Source organism: Ambystoma mexicanum, chromosome 8 (genome assembly GCF_040938575.1).
Source record: "Ambystoma mexicanum isolate Mex_15411 chromosome 8, UKY_AmexF1_1, whole genome shotgun sequence".
NCBI lineage: Eukaryota > Metazoa > Chordata > Amphibia > Caudata > Ambystomatidae > Ambystoma > Ambystoma mexicanum.
The window spans coordinates 1,632,892,080-1,632,919,381 of NC_090929.1; the positions used below are offsets into that span (position 1 = coordinate 1,632,892,080).

The 27,302-nt window shown below is 43.7% G+C and overlaps 1 protein-coding gene across 1 annotated transcript in view; it reads left to right on the forward strand.

Moving 5' to 3' along the window:
- The window catches only part of LOC138473430 (deleted in malignant brain tumors 1 protein-like), a 650,575-nt gene that overhangs the window by 552,250 nt on the left and 71,023 nt on the right, over positions 1-27,302 (forward strand). Inside the window, exon 9 of the mRNA XM_069612089.1 lies at positions 20,936-21,324. Within this exon, the coding sequence (XP_069468190.1) occupies positions 20,936-21,324 (389 nt within the window). The remainder of the gene's footprint in view (positions 1-20,935; positions 21,325-27,302) is intronic.

Below are 27,302 nucleotides of genomic sequence, written 5' to 3' on the forward strand. Positions count from 1 at the left end.
AAAAGGAATACTCATTTTATTCACCTATACATGATTCGTACTCAAGAATTGATTATTTCTTTATTAGTAGTACTCTAAGTAGTTAGGTGGTGACCACAAATATGCTGGAAAGGGGCATCTCTGATCATGCTTTATTGGATTTGCAGTTACTTTCAAATAGTATAGGTGACAAAACTAAAAGATGGAGAATGAAAGCCAGCATACTGCAATATAGTTTGGTTACAGAGGGATTAGATGAATTTATTATACATTATTTTGAAGAAAATAAAGATTCAGCCGGAATCAAATCTGTTTGGGACTTTTTTAAGGCGGTATTAAGAGGACAACTGATAAGTAGAGCCACTCATGCAAAGAAGAAAAATCAGGAAGTGATTAAGAATTTAGAAGTGGAAGTCAAAGAAATGCAAAGGGTTTGTGCTAGTGATGATTTTGGTCAAAAGAAGCTGAAATTGAAAAAAACTAGAGGCAGAGTTGAAAATCATGTACAAAACCTGTCAAGTAAAGGTATGTTTTATGTGAAACAGCAGTTTTGGGAGTTTGGGGATAAGAATGGCAAATTATTGGCTAATAAGCTTAGGGGATTGGTATCTAATAACTGTGTTTCTTCTATTCAAACAGATGAGGGTAATACTCTACATAGAAATGGAGATATCTGTGAATATTTTAAGAGTTTTTATGAGACACTGTATAAGGAGGAACTTGATCCTAATGCAAATAGTTTGGGCGCATTCTTTGAAAAAAAATCTCTTTCTAAATTAGCTCTAGAAAAACAAGCCTTACTTGACTCTGCAATTGAAGTTGCTGAAATATGTACTGCCATATCACAAATGAAAGATGGGAAATCGCCAGGACCAGAGGGTATAGTTTTGGAATTTTATAAGAAATATGATACTCAATTGGCACCAATCTTGTGTGAGCTTTATAATGAATTTATAGCATCAGGAGTGATGTGTAAGTCAATGAAAGAGGCACTGATTATTGTGATCCCGAAACCTAATAAAGATCATAAAAAGTGTGGAAATTATAGGCCTATTTCCTTGCTAAATGTAGACCTAAATATTTTCACAAAGATTTCGGCCAATAGATTAATGTTACGTATGGGAGATTTGATTGATGAGTCTCAGGTGGGTTTAATTCCAGGGCGGTTTGGATATGATATTAGAACTGTGTTAAATGTGATTGGAGAACATTATGGGAAGGCCTAGAATATGGTTATTGTTTTTTTTGATGCTGAGAAAGCCTTCGATAGGGTTAATTGGAAATGTATGGAATGCACATGAATAAAAATGGGATTTGGGCCAGTATTCATGAAGATGGTGGAGTGTATACACCGGGATGTTAGGGCTCAACTATTGGTTAATGGAGTAATTTCAAAATCATTTCCACTGTTGAAGGGCACATGACAAAGCTGTCCATTATCACCATTTTTGTTCGATTTGGCGCTGGAGCCACTTGCTACATACATTAGACAAAGTGAGATGATAAAGGGAATTGTGGTTGGGAAGGTTGAAGTTAAAATGTTATCATATGATGATGATATGATTCTTTTGTTGTCAGATCCTGATGTATGTGGGGATGTAATAAAAGATATGTTTAAGGAAGTAGGTGAATTATCAGGGCATAAGGTGAATCTGGAAAAAAACGAGAATTTTCCATTGTCTAGAACATGTGATAGTGATATTTTGCACTCATGGAATTGTAAGTGGTCACCAGAGGGTGTCAAGTATTTAGGAATATATGTTATTGGTGAATTGAGTAAAATATTGCAATATAATTTGAACTTAGTAACCGTGAATATATTGTTACTGATAAAGAGATGGGAGAGATTGACATTGAATTTATGGGCAAAAATGAATGCAATTAAAATGGTTCTCTTGTCTTACATGCTATTCAATCCATCCCTTTATTGATATATAAAAAACAATTACTCAAAATTGAAAAACTCTTTCAATCCTTTTTATGGGGTCCTGGGAAAAAGCCTTGTGTTCCAAAGTACATACTGATGCAAAACGTAGAAGATGGGGGATTTGGATGCCCAGATTTAATAAAATATTACAAAGCCTTTTTACTTTAAAAAAGTTCATATTACTTTAGAGAAAAGAATACTAAAGAACCGATTTGGTTGCGCATGGAAAGAGAAGTTTGCGCGCCATTTGATTTAGGGAATATTTATAGTATGGGTAAATTACCAAATAAACGATTAAAACTAATCCCAGTGGTGGCAACCAGACAGGTGATGGGGGCGTGGTTTGGAGAAAATGGTCAGAGCTATGGCTTCAGACCTGATGCTTCTATATGGCATAATGAAGCATTGCAGATCAATAATAAATGTTTGAGTTGGATAAGTTGGATAAATAAGGGAATTCTGAGGCTAGCGGATGTGATGGATGGGGACCGGTTGTTGAGTCTTGAGGAATTACAGTGTAAATACGACTTGAGAAGAAGTGAAGAGAATAGATACTTGGCTTTAGCTTCCATGATTAATATGAGAATATATATGGCTGATGGTTCAATTGGAAAGAAACCAGAGATTACCAAGTTATTAGAAGGTTAGAAGGTCAAGAATACAGTGTACGGACTTACATGCAATTTATGTCTATTGGTAAGAAATTCCAATTAGAATGGTCTGGATTGAGAGAAACTTGGTCGAATGATGTTAAAGTTATTTCTGATGTGGATTGGAGAGATATTCTGAAGGTAAATTTGAACTTGGGAGCAGATATGGGTTTGTGTTTAATTCGACAGAAAGTTATTCGGAGGTTGTATTGGACACCGGTTAGGATGTTTAAATTGGTGCTTCAATTAAATGATTTATGCTGGTATTGTGATGTTGGTAGAGGCACTCTTTTGCATTTTCTATGGGAATGCCCGAGAGTGCAGTCGTTGTGGAAGGATGTCATTGATTTGATTTTTGGTATACACTTGCAAAGATCTGCAGCGAACATAATTTTACTCTCACATAATGAAAGATGTGGGCGTGCTAGAAAACATACTTGCTGGATTGATAGGGCTATAATGATAGCAATTAAACTAATACTCAGGATTTGGAAAATGAGAAAGAAGCCTAATGTTGAGGAATGGTTGACGGAGTTGCACATTTTATCACAATATGATAAAGTTTCATTGAATAATAAAGATAAGGAAGAGGACTACATGAGGCTATGGGGTCAATTTATGGCTCTTTATGATTGATATGAAGATAGGGTTGTAACAATGGAGGTGATACTTATGGGAGTGGTTGGAATATGGTGTTTTCTTTGTTTCTTTTTTCTTTTCTCATTCCTGCTTGTGTTGTCTTTTGTGTTGTCTTTTGTGTATACCTGTCCGTATGTTTATTATGTTTCACAGGATTTGGTTATTTTGTTGGAATGAACTATATATGATGCTTAAGATATTCTGTAAATTTGGTACTATCTGATTCATGTGAGACATTGTTGCTTTCTATGAAGTTATCTATGTTTATTGCAAAATTAATAAAATGTTTAAAAAAAACTAGATACTTCTGGTGGTCACACATTCGTGAACAAGTCAAGGACTATGTATCTCAATGCATTGTTTGTCATCAAGTGAAAACCTCTTGCAGACTACCTTCTCATTCTTGGCAACATATTACCACCTATTTCATAGACAATCTACCTGTCTCTTTTTTTTAACTTTATTTCTATTAAAATATATAACAGGATCAACAATAGGTAACAATTTTCAAAAGTTATAACATTAGTATTTACAGATAGTACAAACTATCAATGAGTTAAATGAGTAATTCCTAAAAGATTATAATTATGCAATGAGCATATTAACAAACATACCAATACCCTATTGTCGTCAACCCTCTATACACAATTAGTACATTTGTATAAGATCTAAAACCAAGAAAAAAGAGGCAGAAAACATGAAGAAAGAAAGAGAAAGAAGAACATAGAGAAGAAAAAAAAACAAGCACCCCACATAAAACAGTAGATGGTTGGAAGGAAATTCACCCTGAGGCCAGAGAGTATTCCTTTTACTCTTCTCCATATAAACTATACACCAGGATAGATTATGTTTGTGTGGAGTTGGGTCGGCTAACTGAATCTGTTAGTGCTGAATATATGGGTCGCACAATATATGACCACTCCCCACTGTTGGTTACATGGGATAATGGGACACCCTGAACCCCCATTCCTACATGCTGCATGCCCACGGAAGCCTTATTGGATCCCCCTTCAGAGAACAACTTTGTGTCATGTTGCTCTCTTTTCTGGAAGACAACATTGGTAGTGTGGGTAGTTGGGGAACTGTTTGGGAAACCTTGAAAGTTGTAACTAGGGGTGACATTATTGCTGGAGCTGGTGATATTCACAAAAAAGTTGAGGGAGGACTTGGAAATCCTACAGATCAAAGTAAGCAAACTTGAGAGATTGCACTCTGGCATGAAATCGTTTGCAGGAGAACTCAAGGAGGTTAGATCCCAATGCTGAAGGGCAAGGGAGAGAGTATCAAGATTTGACTATACCACTCGAATAGCCGAGGCACATTCCGAAGGAGACAAGTCCGGGAAATGATTAGCCTAGCTATGCAGGCAGGAACAGCCCAAATTATTGACCATGCTATTATACGATGAGTGTGGGACCCCGTGGAGAGCACAGACTGCAATCAATGATATAGTTGCTCATTATTATGATAAATTGTATAGTCATGACTCTCAGAAGAAATGGCCAAGTTCTTTGCAACAATCTGACTCCCGAAGCTCACTGTTAAGTCAGTTGGACCATTTAGGATCACCCCTTTACACAACAAGGTCTGGGAAAGGCAATAACCTCTCTTTCCGCAGGCAAGCAATGGCCTCTCGGCAAACCTTTATAATACCAATCCACCCTGGGCCCAATGCTTTTAGATGTTTTTTGAGGAAGCTTTCAATACAGGTATGCTTCCAAGCACCATGAGGGGAACATTGGTAGTGCCCATTCTCAAATACGGGAAGCCTGCCAGCTCTATGATTGGTATCGGCCCCTGGCTATGCTAATTTATGATATAAAGTTGCTCACTACTATGTTGGCCGTACGTCTCCAACAGTGCATTACAACTCTGATACATTCTGACCAAAGTGGATTTGTGCCTGGCCGTAACACTACTCTGAATTTGTGCAGGCTATTGAACAGACCAATGCCTGCACTGAACACTATGTGGTGGCATCACTGTGAAAGCTTTTGATTCCGTGTATTGGGAGTGGATAGACGCAGCGGTGTAGGGGTTTGGGTTTGGTGCAAACTTCATTCGCTGCAGGGTTTCGGGTTTGGTGCTTACTTAATTCGCTGGGTTAAATTATTGGACACCTCTCCTACAGCCAGAGTACGGTCTGTTCAGCAGATATCGGGATAGTGGGCCATCCAAAGGGGGATGCGATAGGGCTGCCCACTTTCGCCTATGTTCTATATACTAGCCCAGTGGCTGTATACTTGAGACAGGAGTACCTGGAGGTGAGACAGGAGTACCTGGAGGTGAGAATTAACATTGGGGTCTTTACACACCTTGTCTTCTTATTTGCGTACAACGTGCTGCTAAATTTGTGCCAGCCACAGCATAATCTGCCCATAATACTAGGGGTGTTAGATGACTTTGCTAGGCTATCAGGAATCTCCTTCAATAAAAAGAAAGAAGTTGCGCCTTTTCCCTCTGGCAGGATTGTGTGGTTGCTTTACCAGAGCTGGGCTTGATGTGGGAACCACATTCTTTTAGGTATTTGGGCATACAAATTGCACATTCTCCTGCGGACATACATGCACTCAACACACGAAGGGTAGTGGAGGGCATCAAGAAGTCAATGACATTCTGGCCCCGACTACCTGTCTCCCTTATGGGCGGGGTTTCTATAACCAAAATGTTTATCATTCCTAGAATCTTATATGGCTTCACCAATGTATTTTCTTTACATAGAAGATTCAGTTTTTTCACCATCTGGAAGGCATACTTTGGGATTTTCTGTGGGGGCCGAAAAGGCATGGATTGGCTATTACTGCTTTGTCTTGTCTCTGCCTTATGGCATGGGAGCGGTTCAACATCCGTTCCTGGAGTTTTTTTATTTGGCTGCCCAGTTAAGCTTCATCACGAAATGACTGTCAGACAAATCCACATCTGAACATCAGCTTTCTGATTACACTGGTGAGACCTGTCTGGCTTAGGGAGGTCTTATGTTCTCTGAAAGGCTGGAATGAAACTCTCCTTTTGGTACTGTGCATGGGTAGGCAGATCTGGTACAGAACACTTATGCTACTCCGACTCCAACATCCTTACTCTCCCAATATCCCAATCCTCACATGAATTTATAACAATCTGTACAAAGTAAAGGCTGTTCTGTGTTGGGAACGGGTGGGTATAACAACTTGGAGTGACATGTATGAGAATGGAACATTCAGAGAATTGACTAGTCTCATACAACGAGAGGGATTACTAAGAGGGCAATTCTTGAGATACATGTGGTGGCAAGGACTGCCAGGACAAATTGGTGTGAGTGGCCTGCTGAGCCACAGACAAGCTTTTCTGACACTAATGTATGCACTAAAATACAGCTGGAGGCCTGTGTCTAGATTGTACAAATGTTTACTAGATGGCACTAGTGTTAAGCCTACTAAATTAAAAACACACTGGGAGGCTGATTTGGGTTTAGAAATCACAGACAGGCAGTGGACACTGGTGTTGGTCTTTGTTAAGAATGTATCTTGCAATGCCAGATTCATGCTCATAAAAGTAAATGTGCTTCATCCCATATATATTACCCTCTCCAGAGTGGCCAAATTTTAAAAAAGATGCACCTTCTAACTGCCCCTGGTGCAGTCAAGACAATGCCCATTTAATGCTCATGTTGTGGAAGTGCCCTGTGGTACAGCCTTTCTGCTCCCGAATTAACCAGGTCTGTTAAAGGCTGGGATTAGAAGGTATCCCTGGAATCTGCTCAAATGTTATTGGGTATATATCCCAGACTGCGTAAGCACAAACATGCCACCAAATTCATGGACCTAGCATGCATATTGGCTGAGAAATGTATAGCGATGACATGGAAACCACAAAAGGGCCTGCAGTGTGATGTATGACTTAGGGAATTCATACACTGGTGTGATGCTGAGACCACCTCATGGAGTGCGGCGATATATACGCGTGGTGAGGATGGAGCACTTAATTTTGAAGCCTGGAAAGCTCTTGTCAACTCTGTCTCTTACACGTAAGAAGATAAACCACTGTGAATCCTCTTCCTGGACATTATTTGACTTTCTTTTGTAATACTAATTATAGATAGGATGCATGCGCGGGCCCTCGCCCCTCTCACCGAAATGATAAATGGGAACTGCTCACCTGACCCATACTTGATCTGCTGTGACACTCAATAGAGACTAGCATTACATATTTCAGATAGACGAACATTGGGTATTTGTATTGTTTTGTTTATTACATTGATTGAATTACGTGAAGATGGAGGCATCCTTGATACTGTGTAATGTACCTGCAAAATTTCACCAATAAACAAATTTTGTTTAAAAAATGAAGCGCTGAGCTGCCCAAATTTTAGGCGCTACAAGGCAGACCACACACCTCTATTGTTTATATTTGCATCACCAGTTTTGACATCTTCCTGCGCATTTGCAAATCTAAAATGTATCAACTTAAACACAAAGTAACACTAAAAGTAACACTTATCCCTTCCTTATTAACAAAATGCTAAATCGCCACATCGGGTCAACATCACTGTTCCCCCAGTCACCATTACGGCAAGCGTAACGTGAACCCCTCTTTCTCATTGGGACCTTTCTCAACCACCATAACATTCCCCCCTTTACTTAATACATTAATTAATAAACAAAAGTCTTGTTCTTTTAAACCATCTTCTCAGGGAAATAAAATCCGACAACCATCTCTCACATCAGTCTCACTATGGGCATACTCTTCCGCTGAACAAACCCAACTCGCCCCCCTATCTTTTCAGCAATGTATCCTCTGTTCCACACAATCATCCCTGGTTGGTGGAGGACACAAGACGGCTTCAGTCTGAGTACCCATGTGATATGAAATGGTAGTGGTTCTAGCTTTGGACAGGGTCACAGTCACAGTCATCATGGCAGCTGCTTTGGGTACTTCGGCAGAACAGCATCATAAGAGCATTTGACAGGAAGAATAGATAATAAGAAAAAATACTACAATTGACATTAAGATTTTTACAGCTAGGCTCATCCAACCAAGGGTCATTTGTGATTCCTGCTTCGTTCTACATGACACCCTAAGCATGTGCAAAGCAACAATTTTTTCAGTCAAAGTTCCATTTCCGAATCATTAGAAGGCACAACATGTGCATCACAAGCTCTAAATTTCCGGGCACACTCCCCCCTCCATAGCTGTTAGGAGGTTGAGAATGTACCTATTTTGCAAGGTGATGAGCCTCAAAGCCTGTCATTTTTCTCTGGTTGCCTTAAAAGCTTACTCAGAGGAATTCACAAACAATAAGAGTTTGTAGCGTGTGACCTGGAGCCACTGCACATTTGCAATGGCTTGAACATCCAGGGCAAAAAGAGAAGAAAAGAACTTCTCAGTCCGGCTGAACAGTCGATACTGCTCAGGAATGTCCATCAGAGCTTTTGAAAATGTTGCTGATGTAAAGTTGGACCGCTTGGTCCATTTCAACAGTTCCTCTTTTTCACGATCAAACAAAGTCACTAGTGTGTCGCTATACAATGACACAGCGGACGCAAGGGCACAGGGGACAAAGGGGGCACAGATGAGGCTTTGGGCATTGGGAAGGCAAGTACCAAATGTTCCTGAGGGATGACAAGGACAGGCACATGTAGCGTAGTAAGACTGCACATACCTCGCCAAGCTAGAGATAATTGTCTGTAAGCAAATTATCCACAAGACCAAAACACATCAAGAAGTGCAGATATACCTCCAGCCAGATCCGCGATGCAAAGCGTGCGGCTGCAATTCCCATTTGTGCTAACAGGCACTGTGTGCCACCCTTAAAACACAGACATATGAGTGATTAAATTTATTTTAACTGGTTTGTCTTGCTCCTTGAGCCATGTCACATATTTTATATACTTCTTCCATACATATCCACGCTCTTGGTTAATTTGTGCCACCCATCTTCTGAAAATGCCCTCATTCCTCCAGCTCTGCAACTCTTTACCCCTTGCTCCCCTCAGTTGTTCATTATGGTGGGCCCTTTTAAATTCAACTGGACTTGTTGCGTACAACACACATTGTTCGGCTCTTTACAATCTGTGGTCAAACAGTCTTCATCAACAGGAAGGATAGATGCTGTGACTAATTGCCCTTAAAACTGCCCTCAGACCCTTCACAAAGCTAGATGCAGCAGACACAGTGCCTCCACTAACTCTATCTCTTCTGGGATAAATATCCTAGGGACACCAGAATCATGGGGGATAAGAGAGCAGATTTAGAAAAACCCTACAGATCTCTCTCTCACCACTGTCCTCATATGATTGTACAAAACGTTATCTGCTGAATAGCCACGTGCATCTATTATCGAATCTGAATTTACATCCTCATCATTGCCCATGAAGTTGGAATCAACCTTTCTTTCCGACCTGAATAATACTTCATCAAATTCTACAGTACTGGACAATTTGAAAATATTTACATCCATACTAGCTGCCACACCTGAACTCAATAACAAGAAAAATGAGAAAAACGTATAATCAACCATCCTAATATTAATTTTAAATCCAAATGTTTCCTTTATCTTTTATAATAACAGTTACTGGTTTTCGTTCACTCTCCTTTTTCTACTGGAATGAACTGTGATTTCTTAGGGCATTCTTAAATTTGAGCCTGCTCCTGTGCCAGTGGAGGGGAACCAGTATCCCTTAGAACATCACTCATATGGACCCAGCTCTTGCTGTCCTCCACTTTCACAGCAGATGGAGTTGCAAAAATTACGCGGTCCGGCCCATGTAAACGCTGCTTGTTCAAGTTTATAAAAAAAGTGCAGATGAACACCAGGTCCCCGGGGAGCAACTGTGGCTGGTGTAGATCATCAGATACTTTTGCCATTTTCTCCTGTAGACTGTTGATGAGACGACACAACCTGTGAAGATATAAGTCTGACACTCTTAGTTAAAGCCCTAAGGTATTCCCTAAACCCTTCACCAAGAGTCTCTTCTGATATGTGCATTTGATGCATCAGATGTTGTGTATGCAGGTGAGAGCGATGTGTGTAGCCTACACCCTGTCGCAATCTCGTGTGAGCGGAGATGGTGATTTTTCCCTGGCTGATTTCTCAAATAAAACAGAATGATTGGCAAACAATACCAATTATTTTTTTAATCACTACACAATTTTGAAAGACGGACCGTAAGAAATCCATTCAACCTTCCCACAATTCCGTTGGCCTGAGGGGAGCACACTGACTACAATATGTGGTTGATCCCCAAATGCGAAGTGATTTCTAAGAAGAAGTCATTAAAGAAGTGGGTCCCATTGTCGGAATTCAGGACCTCCCAAATTCCCCACCATGGAAATACCTCCCTCACCAAAAATGTTGCTGCAGACTTAGCATTAGGATGTACGCAGGGACCAACCTCGAGCTATCAGAAAAATAGACAAACAACAACAATGAGTCATTGAAAATTATTACATCTCTGAATCATATCTATGAAGTGAATATGGAGCTCCCGAAGTGGCCCAGAGGGCCTGGGCAAAACTCCTCTTACTATCCTCTAGAGCCACAAGAATCAGCTCTACAGTCATTACTACCTTTCCCATAAGGTTCTGTCTCCACAGCAAATCCGTGGGCAAGGGGGCACATCCTCTCTTTTCTCAGAGCTCTGTTTCATCTCTAGGTGCTCTCTCCTGCAACTCCACAATTTGAAGCAAAGGAACTGCAGTGTACGGGGCTGATAACTGTACCTCCTGGAACACGGTTTCCATTCTCTGGAAATCTGTAAATGGCAAATATGGGGCTTCTTTCACCGCTCTGCTGTGGCATAATTTCTAAGCACTATTGGGTTAATATAGTTAGTGTTCACAGCGCATTTGACTATTCATACCACTGTGAACAGTGTTAGCACTTTGATTAATCTGGATAACAGTGCAGCATGCTGGACAGGGATCCTGTGAGATCTCCCAAACCCTCTTCTCTGCCATCTGAACAAGCCTGAATGTACAGTGGAGGTTATATATGCAAAATCAGAATAAATAGTGACTGCCTCTATAAGTGCCACTAGTTCCACCACTTACGCAGAGTAATGTGAAGGCAACTGTTTCTTCATTCTAAACTGCTATTCTCCATCAACAACAGCTGCACTGTATGCCTATCAGCCATGTCCTCATCTCCCTCCAAGGCATTCTCCTTTACATGCGTCCTCTTTTCCTCGTCTCCCCCTTAAGTCACACAATCATGGACAATATCATCATGTTTCACTGGTTCGGCTAAGTGACACTGTACTGGATGTATGGAAGCATTTGATCAGATAACATCATGCACCGATACTCTCTGGGTCATCAAAGTGAACTTGGAATTTTCCAAGATCGCAAAGACTGCATGCTCCACATACAGTGTTACCGGGCAACCCATGCTAATGGTTGAAGACTTTTGAATTGCAAAATCTGCTGCTGCTAAAGCCTGTTCACAAGGAAACTGTCCTTGCATCACCGGGTCTAGGAGTCCACTGTAGTTTACTAAAGATGTATGGCCTAGTGATGTTTGCTGGGCCAGGAGCGCTGTCATCACTTGCTTGTTTGAATTAAAAATAGGTGTAATGGTTTCTTGTAATTCAGGGTTGCCAAGCCCACAGCATTACTGCTCGTGGCCTTGAGTTACCAAAAGCAGGTCACTATCTCTTCAGACCATTCTATATGAACCTTCACCTTCAACGCTCCCTTAAGTCCCTGCAGTAAATGCCTCCTGGAACTAGAGTTGTCAAAGATCTATGATCTACAATAGTTACAGAGTCCCAAGAACTGCTGCATTTGTTTCACTGTCACTGGTTGGGACGTATTCTGTGCTGCGGTGCTTCTCTCTGGCATTACCTTCCTTCCTGCGGGTGATATCACTTGCCCCAAATATACTACCTGTGTCTGGCAGTATTGCAATTCCTTATCCACTTTGTACGCCTTCTCTGCAAGCAGGGCGAGGAGTGTTATTGAATATTCTTGACACTGCTCTTCTGAAGTGCTACAGAATAGTAAATCAGCCATGTACTAGACCCATGTAAATTCCCCAAGTCCATTTGAACCACCATGTTGAAAACACTTGGAGATTAACAGTACCCCTGGGGCAACCTTGTGTGCTTGAATCTCTGACCACGATATGTAAACGCTGTGAGGAACTAGGAATCAGGGTGTAAGGGGACCGAGAAAAATGCATTCTTTAAATCGATCCCTGTGAACGGGGTAGACCCAGTAGGGATATTACAGAGAATGGTAGCAGGATTCGTACCACCGGGAACTCCTCCTCAGCAATGTTATTCAGAGGGACCAAATCCTGAATCATCCTCATACTGGACCCCTTTGCTCTCTTTACAGGGTAGATGGCCGTGTTCCATAGGGATATAGAAGGTTGTATTATGCCTTGCTTCAAAAACGCAATAATGGTCTCATAAATCCCTTCATTAGCCTCTTTAGATATGGAGTACTACTTAACACGTGGTAGTATCGCAACAGGTTTCAATTGTATTCACAATGCTCCAACACTCATTAAAAGCCCCACATTGTGATGATTTCTGGTCCATAAATTGTCCTGCACCTTCTCCAAATACTCATTCCAATATGGCAATGTATTTCTAATGATGAGCATGGTCTGTGGTGCTTCCCTTTCCTCTATCGCTGTCTGGCAAGGCACCCCAATATCAAAACACATCTCTCCTGTGTATTCAGTGTCTTCAAACAATGGCTCGCTGGACACTCTGCTTAGTGATAAGGTCAGATCAATGCACACAACTGTGCGCCACTCTCCTCCTTCCTCATCAGTACCTGAGAGACCCACCATGTCCTTCTTGATAACTTCTACTTGTAGGAGAACTGTGACAATGGTGCCTGGTGCTACCTCCTGCAACTCAGCCGGCCGAAACAAAAATTAAGTAGGTATCCGCCATGTCTGATCTCTGATTCCCGGGATCCAACTCAACACAACCATTGCTCCATAAAGGAACACAGCTGAGTGTACAGGTACCCCCCTTATTGTGTGATCACTACAGTATGCATGAAAAAGCGCTGTTTCTCTTACTGGATACAGACGTGGCATATAATATACTATACCTTCCTCTGTGAAGGCGATCTTTGGGTGCAGTTTACTAAGGAGATCTCTTCCCAAGATATTTGCTGGAGTATCTGCACAATACAAGGGAGCAGATACATTCTGTGTACCTACCTTAATGGGTAGACCCTCTGTGCAGGGAACCAACAGGATAGCCCCAGAGAATCCCGATGTATCCATGGTTTTGACTGACAAGAGGAAATCACTTTCCTTGATGCAAGATTTTGAGAATAAATTAAACTGTTCTGTCACCTTCCTGTTCACCTATCTGGGGTTCCTCTTCCAGATCGGCAGTAAAAGACAGGACTGGACTAATGACAGATCCCTGTGGGCTGTCCTTATCTGGGTACATATAAGCACTGGGGAGTGATAAAGGATTCCCTCCAAAAACACTTGCTCTAGTGTAGTGAGTGACCGTTTCTTGGGGAAATAATTTTTCTCCCATGCCTGTACCGGTCCCTGTGCTGGCACGGTCAGTTGAAATGCATATGTCTGTGCAGTCCCAGGTGCCAGGTTCTGTTAAAACCGTACCTGCTGCTATTGCACAGAATCGGGGGCATATAGCATGGTCGGGGATTGCGTTTGCAGGGCACCTATGTTGAAATACTGTGGTTGTGACGACAATCTCGTGCCACGTGTCCAATCCTTCCACACAACCAACACTGGATCCTATACAACCTTCCATAGTTACTTCCCATCAACCCAGGAAACCTGGGCTCCCTTTCTCCGAACTCACCAAATGACACACCCCCTCGTGAAAATCCTTCCCTACCCTTTAGAAATCCTCTCATTTGCCTTTGACCGGGATTATAGCCGTCCCTCCAACCTTCAGTCATACCTAATGCAATATGCCCATGTTGTCCCGATTGTCCCTGCTGTCCCTCCATGCAGCTGGTAATCACTGCTGCTTCCAAACAGATCTTTGCTAGCTTTTTCCGAGCAAACTTGGCCTCTGCCTGGTGTGCCTGCTCAATATTCTCCTTTACCTTCTCTTGCCTCCTCTTACAAAAAAGCAACATTTTTGCCTGAATTCCCAGCCCACACTTGGCCTCTAGCCCTACTACTTTATCTTGGTCATTCTGGACTTCTTTGGGAAGTCCCTTTTTATGCATATGATAAAGAATGGCCACGTTCTTATCCAATGCTTCTCACATCTCTCTGCCCTCCACATCACTTGAATTAACTGGATATGTGCAGCAGAATCATCATCTAACTTCATTGTCTTGGCCAAAATAGAATTTATATCTGCCCTAACGGGATGCATTACCTGCAGGGGCTCCCATACCTGTGCCCTGTAATTATTAAATGCTGCTCCATCGTCAGTGTTCAGATGCAGCTGAACTCCCGGATACCGTGCTCACCTCCAAAGCTCATCCAACCGTACCTCCATTAGAGCTGTGAATACGCTTTTCATGTCCACTGTGGCCAACATGACACTGGCAGTGTGCTTCTCTAATGCATAAATCCACATCCCCACCCCTGCACTGAGTGAAAGGGGTGTCTTCATGAAATTATTCTGGTCGATGTGTGACCACAGGACATAATGCTCCCTTCCCTGACCCTTCTGGAGCAACAGAAATTGAGTCACACCCGCCTTTACTGGGGATCTCCCAGCCTCTTCCCTGCTGCTCACTATGTCCTAAGACCCCATTGTGTAATCGCTGTTGCTACTTGAGCTGGAGGTGGGGCTGGTACACCTTGTTCTCCCTGCTCAACACCTGATTCCATTTCATCCTTGCCTCCTGCTCCTATTATCAGAACCCCTGGTGGTTCTATGGGCACAGAAACATACTCAGCACTATCATAGGGTGCCAGTTAGTGTTCTCCTTGCTCATATCATGTACCCATAGCGACACGCCGTCCTCAATGTCTGTATTGACCTCCTTGATAAGTGACTTATTCAATCTAGCAAGAACGTGTTGTTTCCTCCACCTTCCTTCCTCTAAATCACCTGCCTATTCACTTCTTCCCGCTCTTCACTTTTCTGCTGTCGTAACAGCACTACCTCTTCCTCCACTAGCCTCAATCCTTCTTCCAATTTTTCTGCTCCTCCTTTTCCACCCATTCTCAGCCCTTAATCTATTCTTCCGGTTGGCCGTCTCACTCTCTCTCACTCCTCCACCCTTAATCTCTTACATAACCTTGCGGTCAGGGTTGTTATTCCCTTTCCACCCTTTGTTCTGAACCTTTCTGTGGCTCTTACCATTGAAGGAGTTATCCTTACACTTTCCTCAGTATCCCCTCTTTTCAGAATCGTAGCTGTGTCGGTCTTGCAACCAATGCAGTAGCTGCTGGAGAAAATGGAGGTTCGAACTCAGTGTCGGTATACCTTTCTGCGGGCAATAAAGATAGCACCCATATATGGGCGGTACAGAAGGAATTGGTGCACCCTCCTTTCTCTGCCCTTCCTCTGAGACTTTGACATTATGGGCCTTCCCACCCTTCTCATGTATTCTCCACAACCCTAAGATACGTAAACAATTCTCTAACTTTGAACACTTGTGCCTAGTGACTAAGAAAGTATACAGGTTTTCCAACATTCCCCTATGATCGTTCCCCTCATTAGGCCAATAATTGAGCATTTTAACCTTTGTTTCCCGCAGCCATTCTCAATGTTATTTTAAAATCTTTACCTTATAGCCAGAAAGTATATCACATAAGTGATTCAGTGGAGTCACCATACTACAGAACCAGTCTAACTTTTAACAATTTCACTTCAAAATCAAAGACTTAAAACACGGATGTCGAACCCGTGACACAACATTTCAGCCCACAGGACTCCTTTTTTCCCCTTCCCAGTTTCTTATCCTTCCCCACAATCACGCACCTTGTTCGCTTTCACCACAATCACCTCACTTAGCTATTCACTTTAATTATACTACTCACTCTTTCACAAACGCATATTAGCAAACACACAATGCCAACCCAAATCCTCTTCTTTAAGATATCTCCTTCACTGAAGCACAAAGGAGTGCAATGTTTTTCACTACAACACTGCTTTCTCTCTCTTTTCATCACTAGTATGGCATTTTCAACTACAAGGCCACCTTTCCCTGACTACACTCACTACTTCGTCTAAGCAAGAAAAGTGAGACGAGGGCTCGTCTGCATAGTCAATTCAGAATGGAGGGTACCAAGGGTAAACATGAGAAAGTTATCTACAGGTAGACTTACTATAAAGATGCCGCCTCACCCCTCCATGAGAGCTCCAGACAACCAGGCAAGAAAACTGAAGGGCATCAGGGCAAACCTTACAATGGTTGTGCTGGTGACCTCACCCCTCTAAAATAACAAACTAGGTAAAAAATATATAGAAAAAAGACTTAAAACATACAACAGTTCATTCACTCATCCAAAACACCCACCCTTTCAACCCACCTAACCATGTCTAACTCCACGCATACATGCCTGATTTACCCTTACCAAAAACCTTAAATCAAAGAAAAAACATTGTTTCCCCCCTATTACCCTCTTACTTTAACCATCAAAAGTGCCCTCACGTGAAAACTGGTCCCTGAAGCCCTCCGAAGTGGTGTTCTTTCAATTTGCCCTGCATAGTTGGACTATGGCACTGCACCTCCTGAAAACAGACAGGCCTCTAACCGATTTGTATCCTGTAGACCTCTCCTTTTACTGTGCAAAGAAGGCTTGTCCCTTCAGAGAAGCACTGCAGCCGAGTTGTGCGGACAGGGAACCCCCAAAGTCACTGAAAGCCTGGGGCTCACTCAGGGACCCCAAATGTGCAGATGGACCTCTGATCACCTTAACCCAAAGTAGGCCCATCTCTTAAGAGGCGAGTGCGCATTTGTTCGTAAAACAAGTTTATTGTACAAACTGCCAGGAGGAGCTAGATGACGCTGTAGAGTCAAGCTAACCCAAGTTTGCACATTTTATACATTTTGCAACAGTTAAAACACTCCCTCATATTTTATTACAAATCACCCCCTCACACATGATTGGTTAAACCTATACAAAGAAATGTAATCTCCTTTAATTCCCATGCTCTCATCAGACACATTTGACTACCGTCTCCTTTCACATATATTTGCATCAGCTCATATTTACAGCACACCCCTTTTTGGGATCTTTCCGTGGTAGGTCATTCCTGTGATGCTGGAAATGCATTAGAGGGACAGGGCCTCCCTGTCCTTGTTCTGTAGCCCTTTTTCATGTATGTTCTGTATTGTTGTATGACTCCTGGCAGAGCAGCTCTTCCTCTTTTTGGTTTGGTGTACAGACCATTGGGATACCCTTACGGCACCCATGGGTGGGGCTACAACTCTGTACCCCTAGTGTATGTTTTTGGCACCTGTTTGTGGCCCAAAGAGCAGGGTATTGGCTGGTGGCAGCTCCATTCTGAATTTGACAGGTGCTTTGAGTATCCTCCATTTTGGGATACCCAGGCCCTGCCTTTGGGATCAGTTGATTCCTGATAGAAGACAAGATGGCCTCTGTGGCCTCTTGCTTTCTATTGCCTGTTACCTATTTTTTCCCAAAGTCCTGGGAAGCCCTGTCTCTGTCCCTTCCCCCTGACTGGCCGTTGGGTGGAGGTTTCATATAAGGTATTGTGGGGAAGTTCAGGCCAGACTGGCTGGAGCCTTCCCAGTGACTGTATGTTGTGGGTACACCCTTGGAGTGGGACCTGGGTGAATGGAGTGGATGACCAATATGCACTTTTTGTTATGGGTGTCTAGTTTCTGGTATGTGACAGCCCTGCCCGAAACTGGTATGAATGCAGTGTGGAGTGCTGAATGGCTGGGTACTTGTCCCAATACAAATTCCTTGCTGTGAGTGTCTGGGAGGAGGATGGCCTGAATGCACTGTGAGCCTGATTGGCTGCCTGACTGCTGAATGCCCTTCTGAGTAATTGGTTGCCTGAGTGTGACCCAGCAGAGTGAATGAGAGACAGAACAGTATATCTGGGGGCCTCTCTCTGCTAGAAATTGTTCAGAAGCTGAAGTTGAAACTGATGCTTGATCTCGAAAGCCGAGCCCGAAGAAGGTTGGCTGCTGTTACCTTCACCGCAATCTGAAAGCCGCCGTGATGTCGAGACTGATCCGAGAGAGGACCTGGCTAGGAGACCTCTCCCCAAGCTATGAGGAACATCTTACAGTTTTGCCAAAGCTCCCTGGAAGTCAGACCTTCGACAGGCTGCCGACTGGAGATGGGGACCGCGGAGGAGAACGAAGAGAAGCACCAGACATTCCGTCCACTGTCGTCGATCAGGGTTTGCAGTTTTTCTATAACCGCTGGAGGCCTGTCGAAGCCAATTTGCCCAGAAGCCGGGACCGCTTGATACCGTGCCACTGATGAATGGAGTCACAACGTTCCACCTGATTAAGACACTTTGAATTCAAGGATGCTCTCATCTGCACCGTTCACCGGTTGGTCCCACTGGAGAATGTCGAGGCTGCCGATGCGCCGAGGAGCATCCACCAGTGGGTTTCCATCCACCAGTGGGTTTCCCGCCACCCGAAGCCTGCAGGGACGCTGGACAACTCGACGCCCTTGCTGAGCCAAAGTTCTTCATAGGTAACGAACTATCGACGCTGAGGTGCCCCACACGCCCTATCTTCACAGGACGTCCACGACCGATCATCGATGAGCACCGCCAGGACCAAAGCTGCTGCCTTGAGGCCATTGTTCACCATTTCTTCAAGGGATCTCAATGATCCGTGGCTCTTGCTTTAAAGGGAGCCGCTCAAGAAGGATCCGTCGACGACCCGATGTCGATCTCTGCTATTCCAGTTACATTGGTGTGGTAGAACAAATTTAGAAGGAAATAAGAGTCATAGAAACAATATATGGACTGGGCTTGTATTATATCTTTAATTACAGGTTGCCCAGGTGGGGGGATCCTCACACAGAACTGTGTCTAGGTAAACAGGGTCAGTATTCTGCCTATTGTTTTAACCCACCTACTTTCCTCCTATGTCTATTGTTGGTTCACATTATTAACTGATTTGTATGACATTTGAACTGAGTGCAATTCACTAACATAGTATGTGGACATTCCTTTGTGGGTGCTTGCGGACTACACTGTACTTAAGAACCAGCCTGCATCACCTCCTGAGAGCTTAAGACTTGGTTGCTCGTCCACAGCTACCAAATAGAGAATCTTGACTGGGGTGCTCTGTGCTTTTACGCTGCCATATAGAGAGCAGGAGTACAGACACTCTCATCCACTCCTCCAGTCTTTGCAATGATATCATCCAATAGTTACACATTCACAAAACCAAACAAACATAATTCATTGCAAGTTCCAGCTGGCCAGAAACCTCTAACCCTGAATGTGATGTACATGGTCTTTGCAAGTATACTTCAAGATATGAGGAGGGGAATAAACAAACAAGCTCCCTTTGAACTGGTAAAAATCTTATCTACCCAGACTTGCTTGCATCATTGTTTCACACTAATCTGCACGACTACCGTGACAGCACACACGGCCTCTGGGCACATCCTGAGAAACTGATTGAAACCCATAAAACATTTGTCAACTCTGCCCTTATGTGGCCCTTGCACCGGGTTTATTACTCAGTTACAACTAACTCTACAAGATGACTGGACTTCCCACGACAATGAATAACAGGCTCCCATGTACTTTAAAAGATTGCGTCTCCTTTCCACAATAGTACCAAGTTGTAAAAACCTGAGCCTAGCTGCAACTAACCATCTGATATTATCGCAGCTGCCCGCTTCCCTTCCAGCCTTTAACCTTGCTAAACCAGTTTTCCCAGTCACACAGTGTTCATCTCACAACCCCATGTTTCTGGCCCTGCACAATCCCTAGCTATGAGAGGGATTGCAGCATATTATTCACCATTTACCCCACCTATCTCATAACACATGTCCTTACAGACACCCATGTGTGTATGTCTATGCATGTATGTTCAATAATACTTTGTCCTCTTCACAGTGGTTTCTTCAATGCAAATCTCCTTTTTTCGCATGCGCATATGTAGCCCCTTGCTGCCCAACTTCTAGTCCCTACGTGGCGGACCACATACCTATATTATTTATATTTGCATCAGCAGTTTTGACATTATCTTGCTGCACACGTGCACATCTAAAATGTATCAACTTAAACATAAAGTAAAACTAAAAGTAACACTTATCCTTTCCTTATTAACTACACTAAATACATGCTAAATCACAACATTGCATCAACATCGACATTCCCCGAGTCACCGATATGGCACGTACAACCTGAACCCCCCTTTCGCAGTGGGACCTTTATTGACCACCCCAACAAAACCAATGGTTTCCAGGCAGGAATCCGATCAAATTAACTGAGATGAATTAATACAGGATTTAAAACTCTATTTGGCTCTCCAGACTATGAATCAGAAGGTGTCTGTATCTACACAGTGTCTCCTGTGAAAGGTTGGGCATTATTTAGATGTAGATGACTCTGCTAAAGGTTTCCTCGTTGGACAGTCATGTAGACCAATCCCTCCTACAACCAATATTTGACTAGCTATAGGTCAATCCCTCTGGCTCTATGATCACCTCACCAGCTATTGCTTCATTAAATAGACATGCAGTAGATGTTTTTGACACTATAAGTTATACACTGCCAGTGGAATGTCCCATGGATACAAGTCAGTGTTCGATCCCACCCACATTATAATTGCAATTAACTGTTCAAAACATTGCCAGAGAACAAGAGTAAAGCTCATCTTTCATGTTTTGCAGGTAGACAGTGACACCATCATCTACACCAATAATATCCAGGCATACCCCGCTGAGGGGGTCGCCACCCTCCAGAAGGCTCTGAAAGTGGTTTTACGCTGTCGGCTGTATCAGAACACAATGGTGAAAGCTGTCTTTGAGACCTTTGAGACCATCGACATCAATAAGCTTCAGTACGGACAATATGACGTGAGCATGTCTTTCTACGACTCACCGTCCTTCCAGAGGCCTGTCTTTGATTCCCCATACCAAGTCAGCCTGAATCAAGAGCTATACCTTCAAGTTACGCTTCACAGCTCAAACCCGGACCTGGAGGTCTTTATTAAGACATGTGTCGCCTCTGCCAATCACACTGACTTCTCGACCCAGACCCACGATTTAATCCTGAATGGGTAAGGAGCTTTTGCATCCATAGAATTGAGTGAGTGAGAGGGTGAGTGCGAACATGTAGGTAGTAGGGATGCAACGGTATAACGGTATACCGTTAAAGATACCGTGAACCACTTAATTGAACAATAATAACTGTCACATTGTTTATACCGGTATACCGTTTATACCGTTAAGTGTACTTTTCAATCTGATTTGTAAAGGCTGCAGCAAGCAAGTGCTGCGCAGTCTTGGTCTTGCACTGTTGGGTGTGCCGTCTGCCAAGTAGTTTCAGTTGGAGCAGTTTTTAATGCCATTTCATAAACCACATGTGCCTGACACAAATTCAATATGTTAGCAATAGGAAGAATAAATACAGTGCCAAGAAGGAAAAGGGTTTACTTTGGATTGGCGGCTTTGGGGTTTATATATTTATAATGGATAATGTTTGCTAAACATATGACAATGGGGGATTTCCCTGGGTCTATCATTGAATTTACATATAATAAGTCACACTGCGAAATTCTCTCTGTGGGTATTCCCTGTTGCCAAACCAAAGGTTAACATGTCCGTGATTACTGAACACCCTTTGGCCCGCAAGTAAACTAAAGGCTGTAACGTAAAGAGAGAGTGTGTGTGCGTGTGTGTATGTGCACAAGCGTATACTACCATCAGCCTCCATTGATCTGTGGCATGCAGGTTATCAAAATGGCAACATGTTCATCTTCACCAGTAGCCAGTGTGGGAGCTAAAAGCCTAAATGACCACTTAAGAAAAAAGCTATTCAGTTTGCTTTGCCAGTTGCAGCGGGGCTCCCCAGACGCCCCCCTCCGCCCTCCACCTCTCTACACGTGTGTTTGTGTTTGGTGGAAGCAAGGGGTGGCATTTCAGTGGAAAGTATGTTGAAAAGCCCAATTCTGGCCCTGGGTGCCTGGTTTTGTTTGCGTTGATAAATCTGACAATTTATGACCTTTTAGAAAATATTTAAGATTAGTTAACTCCACCTGCTATACCACGATAACCATGATATACCGTCATTTGGCAAGAAGGTTATCGTACCATCATAAAACTAATACCGCAACATCCCTAGTAGGTAGCAGGCCCTGCATCTTCATCAGTGGTGAACTTCCCATTGTACAGATCTGTGTTGCGATCCTTAGAAATGTCTGGTGCTTAGGAAAGAGTGTTTGTAGGCGGAGTGAGCGGAGCAAAAGGCCAGTAACCTTTCTCCTGGTTTGTGGCAATGGTATGTGTCTGGAAGCAGGATGTCAGAGTAATAGATAAGAGGCGTGGTCAAAGTCTTCCCAGATCAATGTGTTTCTTACGGAATCAAAACTTCTACCTCTGTGAAAAAAGGTGATTAAAACCTGTTCATGGAAGTGATAGTGTTAAAAACAGAAACCTCCTGTAGGCACTTAACTAACAATATGTTCTTGTTAAAATAATCTCTGTTTGCCACTTGACAAAATTAATACCACCACAGTTGCTGTGTAAAGATAACATCTTTTGACTTTTTGGAAGCAGATGCTGCAGGATGAGAAGCCCTACACATGCCCGCATTTTAGATCACCCAGAAGCGAGATTTTGGCAGAATTTGGAGGGTGGAGGGAATTTTACTTACATTGGTATGACCTCAGCTTGATGAGTTCTAAATAAAGTATCTATAGGAAGCCCTTCCCCCAAGACCAAAAGAGACCACACAACACTTTGCTGGCTCGGATTCACGTGGGTCATATCCATTCCTACGTTAATTGAACGGAGGAAGCCATGCAAGCCTCAAGTCGAGGAAACACGTGGGTGGTCAGAATCCCCCCACTTTTTCAGAAGTCCCTTCACTTTTTTCAGAGGGCACCTTGATGTGCTAATTTCTGGTGACACCACATTCAATTGATATGTTAAGGAGTCCCGCCACTTTTATTTTTAGGACTTGCCCCCTGCAGGTCACGTCTGTTTACACGTTTGTGCAAAAGGTCCACTCTGAGTAATTTTCTTCATTTCCACCACGTTGTGGAAAAGTGAATAGGCCAAAGGCGGGAGGCCTTTATAATGTATTCCTGTGGAATCCGCCTGCTTTTAAGGGAAACCGGTGCATTGCCAGCAGCTTGAGGATCCATGCATTGCCAGCAGCTTGAGGATCCATGTATTGCAGGCAGCTTGAGGATCCATGCATTGTCAGCAGCTTGAGGATCCATGCATTGCCAGCAGCTTGAGGATCATGCATTGCCAGCAACTTGTGGATCCATGCTTGCGGTAGGGCAGCCACATTTTTAAGCTGGAGCGGAAAATGGAAGCGGACATGGTATGACAAACCCCTTACAAAAGCACTAAAATGAGTAAAGACTTTTGCAACCATTATTTACAATCATGCTCAGAAGAAAATTGACCTCCTTTATGCTTTTTTACCACGTTAGCAGAAAAGTGTAAATGCTGCATTTAAAGAACAGGTGGTAATTTTGGGCGGAATCCATTGCTTTACAGCCAGCCAAAAATCCATGCTGGTTAAGGCACAGATGTTTGTGAAGCGGAGTGGGAAATGGAAGCGGACAAGTTATGTCCAACTCCTCCCCAGCTCTGACCTACAAATGCAGGAAAATGAAGCAGATTGGTAAAACTTGAGTAAAGAGTGTTTTCCGCCACTTTTACCGATCCGCTTCTGTGTTTACTTTCATATGCCTTGCATTAAGCTTTCCCTGGAGACCCGGTGGGGTTAGGGCCCAGAGAATAGTGTCGTCAGAATACAACAATGCTGCCAGGGTTTTATCGCTTACCCTGGGGGAGGATGACCTGGTGTTTGTTACCCTTGGTGGCAAGTGGGTAATAAACAGCTGACAAAGATGGGGTTGAAATGTACACCCTTGTCTTAGCCCCTTCAAAGTATTAATCGCTTTGGTGCAGGCCGCCATGTTCCATCCAAAACAGGAACCCTTTGGATCCTCTTTAGCATAGCCAGAACTTGAGCTGGGATATCAATTGAACTGGGATATCAATTGCTACAATGTTATCCCAAGGGTCTCTTCATCTATAGTGCACACAACATTACAGCTCCGTCTTCTTATCAACTTACTTCTGCGCGGTTAAGTATTAGGAGTGGTCCTCTGTGCCCTTTGCTCTACAGAAGCCATTCTCTCCACAATAATTACTCCATGCTTCTGCATTTAGCAAAACAAACAATCTATAAGATCAGGCCTTATCTCTGAGCCAGTTGCCCGGGACGGGCCTACGTGGATGCAATGACTACACACAGCCGCAGGTAGGTTTAACATAACCTTCTTTATTCAATCTCTAATACGAACTGGCGCATCTGTACCTACACACTTCCTTTTCCTCTACGTCATTAGCTGCGCCCTTCTTAACTGGCGGGCTTCCCTCTTAAAGGTGCCGCAACGGGCAACACCACCCCCGGACGAATGTTCAAACATCCAGGTCAACATTCTTCAACCCAGCGCAAAGGCTTCTTGGTGACTCGCTGTGGTCTGTCTTGCCGGGAGTGCACATCATCTCCTGCTGACAGACACGCGAGAGGTTCCTCCTGGCTCACACTTCTTCCAGGCGGGACCCACAAGTCATCTTGTGGTTCTCACGGTACTGGATCCGGTTCTGGTGGGGGAGGTTCGCAATGCTCCCTCTTAACATAGTGTTTGAACAGGGAACTGTTTCTTCTGACAGACTCGTCTTCGTTCTGGGCAGTCACCATTGTCCCTTTCACAGCCGTGACACGCATGGGGCTCGGGGCGAACCGGGAGTCAGTCTTCTTTTCCATGGGTTGTTGGACAAGGACCTTTTCCCCTATGTGGAAGGCGCTTTCTCCTTCACCTCTGCATCTCTTTGGATCACCTTAGTGTTAGGCGGAAACCTGTGCAGTTCCCTCTGGGACCACTGCAAAAGATTTAGGACTACAGGTGTTTGGCAGTAAACCCACTTGGTAGCAGTCTGTACCACACAGATTCACTTGGTAGCTGTGGGTGAGCAGTCAGACTTCCCTCAAGAAGAGTTAGGCAGTATGTGGAGTATACAATATAGGGCAATCTACACAGTAGAACAAGCAAAACACGGAACAAGGCTTCGGTGTTAAGATATAAAGGTATTTATTTACAACAACACATCTATAACAAACACTATGGCACTAATACGGCAAACAACTTCACTCACAATTACTATACGAAGAAAAAGATCAATCCCCCTAACAATAGTTCGACAAGTCTAGGTTCACCAGCATCACTTATTTGCAGATAGAGGTGTATGCTTTAACCTAGATGGCACTCTAGTATTCGTTAGGACGGGAGAGAAAAATAAGGCAGGTTATGAAATCAACTCGGTACCAATACTTTACGGACAAATGCAAGGCAAGTAAGGCAGGGTCTACTGCAGATCACAAAGTTCAAAGGCCAGGCCCACTCGGAGAGAGGCGAGGCGATATGTCCCAAAAGTGTCTCAGTGGAAATGCTCTTCGAGTCTTTATCGCAAATTGTTATGGAAAGATTGGACCAGTTCAGAACAGAAAGTTAAAGAACGCTTGGAGGCGACCCAATGGAAAGGCGAGGATTCAGACACCTCACTCTATCCGGCAGAAAGGGAAGCCAGGCAGGTACGGTACCTTGTTTGTGGAGAGACAGCTCCGGCGGGGTCAGTTGTTCCTGGTGGTGGATGCATGTCGGGTCTTTGCCAAGAGTAGAGATGATCTCGTCGTTGAAGAAAAGTGAAGTCCGGTGCATCACCAGGGAAGAGACCTGCCGCGGAGTGCTCCGTCACAAGGCACCACCTTTTGTTCGCGGTACAGGGGTAGTGGCTATCTGGTTGCCGAGGCAATTCGACCACTGCGTCCTGGAGCGAAGAAAAAGCAAAGGTGACTGGTTGTTCCCACCAGTCAGGGGAAGAGACTCTCTGGCAGGGAGATCTCCTCTGTCGTCAGGAAGTGGAGAGTCGGTTCAGCAGGGCTCCACCGGAGGTGTCGTCATTGCAGGTCGGCTCAACTTTACCCTCGTCGGATTCTTAGGTCCTGTGGCGACTTCTGAAGATCCAGTCCCCAAAAGCCCTGCTTTTATGCAGAAAACCCCCATTCATTCAGCCTAGTTGTCAATCAAAACACGTTAAGTGGTGAGCGGGGAGGCTCACCACTTGGGCCAATCACACCAGAGTGCGTCCGGAGTTGGCAAGGCAACTCGGTCCAGGGTGCCTAAACCCCCTCCCGCACCCCTGTGGTAACCCAGACAGAATGGCACCACTTTGGCGGGTCTCTGTACAGAAGCCCGCCAAAAGTGGAACAAAGGGCTCAACCTTTGGTTTAGGAGTCACAGAGACGAACACAGACGCCATTTTAAAAACCGAGTTCTGGCAGAAAATACCATCCGATAGACTTATTTAAGATAAGTAAACCGATGGTATGTTAGAGATTAACGGGAAAAAAGGTATTAATCTCTAACAATGGGAAGAATCCCATAGGGTTATATTCGGGGTCGAATATAACAAATAGTTTCCACTGCCACCAGCCAAAACTCGACGAGGGGGGACGGGACAGTGCCCCCTCGAATAACAGACCCAGGAGTAATCGAATTACCCCTACTAGCACGTCCACAATAGGATTGTTTGTACTAGTTCTGTTAGTAAATGTAGGTCTAGTAAAGCCAATGGTGACTTTACATGCCCGGGGAGACAGTAGTCAGTCCCCGGGTATGGAGTCTATGATGGAGGTCCGCTAGGACGCCCCAGTGTTACGACACGGAGGGTGCGGTGTAACACACATAGAAAAACATATGAAACCCTATGGAGTAAAAGACCCCATAGCCCATAGAACACATTGACATTCGAAGGAATTACACACATTCATGTCCAAGAGTGGGAGAGAAAGAGTCTCACTCTTGGCAGGATGGAGAAAACAAACTCCAGAAATCCAGCAAAGCTGCTGGGGGACTCACTAGGTTAGGAAATTCAGCCTAAACAGAGAATTCTCCCTAACACTTAGCGTCAGCTCCTCCAGGTGTCGAGGGATTCCTCACAATGCATGTGT